Consider the following 6,000-nt stretch of genomic DNA (forward strand, 5'->3'; position numbering starts at 1 on the left):
ATATAGTGTAATTGCATTATTAACACATTTAACAGAACTAATAAGTACTGCTGTACACACACTCAAACAATAGCATAATAACTGTATTTTAAAACAGTGTCTATGATGATTAAACCTTATTGTATTTTAATAAAACAATCGCCATTTTGTTAACACGGCAATGCCATCGCATCTACGGTAGGCAGGGGATTCATATGGCCCCATTCGGTTTACCTGACACATGAAACGTGATGAATTGGGTCAGGGGTGCACTATCTATTATCTATCTATCCCCACATCTGCGGTCCCCTCCAAGGTTTCTCATTGTCATCCCATTGGGTTGAGTTTTTTCTTGCCCTGATGTGGGATCTGAGCCGATGTCGTTGTGGCTTGTGCAGCCCTTTAAGACACTTGTGATTTAGGGCTATATAAGTAAGCTTTGGTTGATTGATTGAAAATATGTTTTGTGGCAATTCCAACTTTGACCACACTGCCAGTTGCTATGTAGAGTGCCGCTTTGCAACATTTTCCGCAGACTGCATTGCAGAATGGTTAACCCCACTTTCACTCACACGAGACCCACCCAGGAATGGGGCCATATGAATTCCTTCTGTACACATGGTGGTCTCTTAGTGAAGGTAAATACAGCCATCTAGTGGCAATACCTGGTATTTTCTTTACTCTTGAAAAAAATGGTATTTTATTTGAGGTAAGGCATTTATTTCTTCAACTGGCAACTAATTGAGACATATCGTTGGTAAGAGCACAGACCATTTTTTAAGGAAATACAATAATACACATTGAAACATGCCACCCTGCTCTAAACACATTTTTGGCAAAATGAATCAAACAATGGAGCACCAACCTGACTTTGTTCCCTACGATCCTCCCTAGCTCTGTTAAAGCTGAAGTCAGACATTGGCTTCTGTGCCATACACTCTGCAGAGGTTCGTCCTGCGTGTCTCCCCGAAGCCGGCCTGGTGCTTCCGGACTGGACCGAGTGTGAGATCTCAGGCTATGGAAAAGACTCAGAGTGTACGCCAAACACCTCTCCCTGAATGCTGTCACTCGACTTAAACAGCATAGTTCCCCCATTTAAAGGGGATGATAATGATCATTCGCTTGAACTTTCTTATCCACAGTTGCTGCTCATTACTCGGAGCGTGTCAAGAGAGGTTTTGTTCGCCTGTGGCCCAGAGAACGTTGCATCCCTGATGTGCTGTCCGGACGTCCGGTGACCGCCAACATGCTTTGTGCGGGCGACACCCGAGGCTTAGATGATGCCTGCAAGGTGAGAGTATGTTTTTTCACCGTGTTGTAGTTTGCAGCGAAGGGCATCATACTCAGAGCATTATGTCAACGTAACGTGGTGTAGTACCACTGCAACCACAATAATAAAATATAATAAGCAAGTTGAAATACAGTATATTTTAATTGTAGTTAGTTAGGTTAGCATTAAGCAAAACATACTTACTGTATTCACCCTGCATACCAGACAGTATTTTTTTTCCCTTTAAAACAGGGGTCTCAAACGTACGGCCCAAGGGCCGGATCAGGCCCGCGGGATGAGAAACAGCTGTTCTAAATGTGTCCACTGGATGTCGCAACAGCAATTCTTTGTATCTTTGTAGATGATGCTACATATGTACAAAATAAACCACAAGATGTTAGTACATCAGTCGAGAAAAATTATCAAACTACATAAATAACATACTGTAATTTTCTGTCCTTTAAATTAATGTTGATTATACGTACATGTCCTTTAAAAGTCACTTTGGAAACAATGTTGATTAGACGTACATGTCCTTTAAAAGTCACTTTGAAACAACGTTGATTATACGTACATGTCCTTTAAAAGTCACTTTGAAACAACGTTGATTATACGTACATGTCCTTTAAAAGTCACTTTGAAACAACGTTGATTATACGTACATGTCCTTTAAAAGTCACTTTGAAACAACGTTGATTATACGTACATGTCCTTTAAAAAGTCACTTTGAAACAACGTTGATTATACGTACATGTCCTTTAAAAAGTCACTTTGAAACAACGTTGATTATACGTACATGTCCTTTAAAAGTCACTTTGAAACAACATTGCCAAAATAGTTGTATTTGTAAATTGAGACAACGTTGATGTCTAACGTTGGATCCACCTTGTTAGTTGGGAATATGACCAAAATTCAATGGTCAAATCAACGTCACAACCTAGCATTGGGGCGGTATAGCTCAGTTGGTAGAGTGGCAGTGCCAACAAGTTGAGGGTTCCAGGTTCGATCCCCGCTTCCGCCATCCTACTCACTGCCGTTGTGTCCTTGGGCAAGACACTTTACCCACCTGCTCCCAGTGCCACCCACACTGCTTTAAATGGAACTTAGATATTTATTTTTCACTATGTAAAGCGCTTTGAGTCACTACAGAAAAAGCGCTACATAAATATAATTCACTTCACTAATTTTATTTTGATATAATTTCTTTATCTTGATAGATTGAAAATTAACACCAATGAGTTGACTGATGAACATTATCCCATAATTTGATCAGAAAATAGAAATAACGACAAATAAAGATAGAATACTATTAATCGCAACATGTAGGTGTAAAAAACAACAACAACATGATTTGTACAATTTCAGAATGTGCTTGTTCTATTTTTAAACAAAGAAAATAATCTGAAGTTGTCTTTATTTTTAAGTTATCGTGCCGTGATTTTATCAGTCCGGCCCACTTGGGGGTAGATTTTTCTCCACGTGGCCCCCGATCTAAAATGAGTTTGACACCCCTGCCTTAAAATAAGTCTAAACAAAAGACAGGTCTTAGACTTGGACTTAGACTTAGACAAACTTTAATGATCCACAAGGGAAGTTGTTCCACACAGTAGCTCAGTTACAAATGATGGAAAGGATAAGGATGGAAAGGATCGTGCACACAAGGGCACAAAAAGAGGGCGAAAACAAAAGGTATAAAGTAGACTAAAAATGTACAATCGTAGCAAAATAAAATTGAACATATATGTAATATTTACATATTATATATACAGTATATAATATATACTGATATACTATATGATTATATTATATTATCCATCCATCCAGCCATTTTCTACCGCCCGTCCCTTTCGGGGTCGCGGGGAGTGCTGGAGCCTATCTCAGCTGCATTCGGGCGGAAGGCGGGGAACACCCTGGACAAGTCGCCACCTCATCGCATATTATATCAATATATACAATATATAACAAATCCCAATTACCATGTACAATATTACAGTATATGTAACAGCTGCAGCAAAAAAGGGGAACAAAAAATAAAGAGTAGATCCAGCAGAAAATATACATTATAAATTATAAATAATACATTATAAACCCCCTTATATTGGCACGATTAATACTGTAGTGTATGCACAGACCAGCCGGTGGCACTAGATGACTTCTCCCCAAGCAAGTTTGAGCTTTTTTCCTGTCACTCACAAACACATACCCGCTGGAAAAAAAATTATAAGCTGTTAGCAAGTTAGCAAACAACAGAGGATGAGCTTTGATGCTAATTTTTAGATAATGCTGATCAATACAGCAGTCATCAAACAAATGCCCAGCAGCTAAAACATATACAATTACAACATACCAGTTGTTATTGCTACCAAAAGTGGAAATTTAAGAAAGACAAAGTAAAACAAAAAAAAACCCTAAATGGGTTATACTTGTATAGTGCTTTTCTACCTTCAAGGTACTCAAAGCGTTTTGACACTATTTCCACATTCATCCCATTCATACACACATTCACACATTGATGGCGGGAGCTGCCATGCAAGGACCGAACCACGACCCGCCAGGAGCAAGGGTGAAGTGTCTTGCCAAAGGACACAACGAGGATGGTGGAAGCTGGGGATCGAACCAGGAACCCTCAGGTTGCTGGGACGGCCGCTCTCCCAACCGAGCCACGTCGTCCTCAAACAAAAAAACAACAACAACAAAAAAACCTAATCAAATGATGTTATGTGGGCATGATAGGCTGAGTGTCAAGCAGGGAGGCATTTTTATAGTCTTTGGTATGACTATAAAAATTCTCACGACCGACCGATTTCAGGGCGGACACTCTATGAACATTACATAATTTATTCAGAAAGTATAAATAACGACAAATAAAGATAGAACACTATTAACCGCAACGTGTAAGTGTAAAAAAAACCAACAACTTTATGATTTGCACATTTTCAGAATGTGCTTGTTTTAATTTTAAACAAAGAAAACAATCTGAAGTTGTCTTTATTTTTACTTTATCGTGCCGTGATTTTACCACAGTAGATTTTTCTCCACGTGGCCCCCGATCTAAAATGAGTTTGACAACCCTGTATTAGCCCTTTCAATAAAAAATAGTGTATTACTTTGCGCAGGAGTACCTAAAGTTGTTAATGTTCAAATGATGCTGTGTTCATTCATAACGACTTCTTGGTAAGCCTGTCCCTTTACCACACCCCTCCAGGGAGACTCCGGCGGTCCACTCGTCTGTCGCAACAACAACAAGATGACTCTCATGGGCGTCATCAGCTGGGGTGACGGCTGCGGCCAGAGAGATAAGCCTGGCGTCTACACACGTGTCACCCGTTACATCGACTGGATACGAAACAAGATCAAGGCCAACCCGATCTGAGAAACGAATGTGCAGTATGTTTATGATCTAAATCAAACTGGTGGAGGTTTAAAACCGGCAAAACTACTTTTTCATAGGGTTAACGGGACCGAGAAAGTCATGAGATTTACCACTCAGAAGCTTCTTCACTTCCTGTGTGAATGGACAGAATATTTCCTCTTTCCTGTTCATCGCCAATGTTTTGTCTTTTCACACGGAGACGTGTTTATTTGTCGCCCTCCAGTGCTGGCCATCACCCCTATGGGGGATTCTGAGGTTACAGAGGTGGACAGCAGTTACAGTACAGACTTATGCCTGAAAAATACTTCAAAACTAATCTGCTGGTTCAGATTTGGACTATTTTCAGTTAAGGAAAGATACCTTTGTCCTCTCTTTTTGGAACATAACACTCCCCCCGACCCCTGGGTTGAACCCAGCAAGTACATCAGGCGTCATGTATTGTCTGTAAATTGCCTTTAATATTTTACTTACCTGCTTTTTTATTTTATTTTTTAGCTGCACAGTTTATCTCTTAACTATAAATCGTTTGTATTTCCCAGGGAACATGGTTTTACAACGTTTCGTACTAATTTAATATTTATGTGTATTTCATAGAGACGTACTTGTGTTGTAAATAGTTTATTGTCATATAATCTTATCTGGTAAAATACAATAAATATTATTTGGAGTTAAAGTTTGTCTTTTTTCTTTTATTTACAGTATATACTATATTTTTCAGACCATAGGGCACACAGGATTTTAAGGCACATGAAGCCGCTTTCCTACCGCCTCTTCTGGATGCGCCGTTTTGTAGGCAATCATATTTACGTGCACACTTCGACAGCCTCCTTTCCCCGTCATCTTTATTGTTCCAGTTGTTTTTAGAGCTTCCATAGTGAGTGATATAAGTGAACTGTATGCTACTTTGTATTAGAAATGGCAACAGCCGAGGATGAATACCCCACAACAACATGAAAGAGAGAACAAAAAGCAGCTTATTGACTACGGGGCAGACTACAATGGCGGACGCGTGCAAATTTTCAGGACTTATGCAGATCCCCAATACACATCAGCAAGGACTAAGAGGTAACAAAAGTTGGTTATGTGTAGTATTGCAAAACAAACACCAAATAATATGTCTCCTAGTAGGTGCCATGTTGGGGTCCAAATACATTAATACACGTATGTTGAAGCACAGTACGTCTGACTATGGTAGCTGTAATACCCCAACAATTTATCAAGCGGTGCGGCTTCTTCGCTCACCAAAGTCGTACTAAAACGTTTTGACAGATTTTTGAGCAGCTTGTGTAATGTTCTATATCAGGGGTCCCCAAATTTTTGACCCGGGGGTGCATTGGGTTGAAAAAATTTGGCCAGGGGCCGGGCTATATATATATAT

At 39.8% G+C, this 6,000-nt stretch overlaps 1 protein-coding gene across 2 annotated transcripts in view; it reads left to right on the top strand.

The window, feature by feature from the left end:
* plat (plasminogen activator, tissue) overlaps positions 1–5,309 on the top strand; it is a 41,614-nt gene extending 36,305 nt beyond the window's left edge. For both annotated transcript variants that reach the window (XM_062025639.1, XM_062025640.1), the window contains exons 13-15: positions 874–1,014; positions 1,122–1,270; positions 4,455–5,309. In XM_062025639.1, coding sequence (XP_061881623.1) covers positions 874–1,014; positions 1,122–1,270; positions 4,455–4,622 — 458 coding nt within the window. In that variant the 3' untranslated portion in view covers positions 4,623–5,309. The remainder of the gene's footprint in view (positions 1–873; positions 1,015–1,121; positions 1,271–4,454) is intronic.
* Positions 5,310–6,000: the final 691 nt, after the last annotated feature.

The sequence above is a fragment of the Entelurus aequoreus genome, linkage group LG17 (genome assembly GCF_033978785.1).
Source record: "Entelurus aequoreus isolate RoL-2023_Sb linkage group LG17, RoL_Eaeq_v1.1, whole genome shotgun sequence".
Lineage (NCBI taxonomy): Eukaryota > Metazoa > Chordata > Actinopteri > Syngnathiformes > Syngnathidae > Entelurus > Entelurus aequoreus.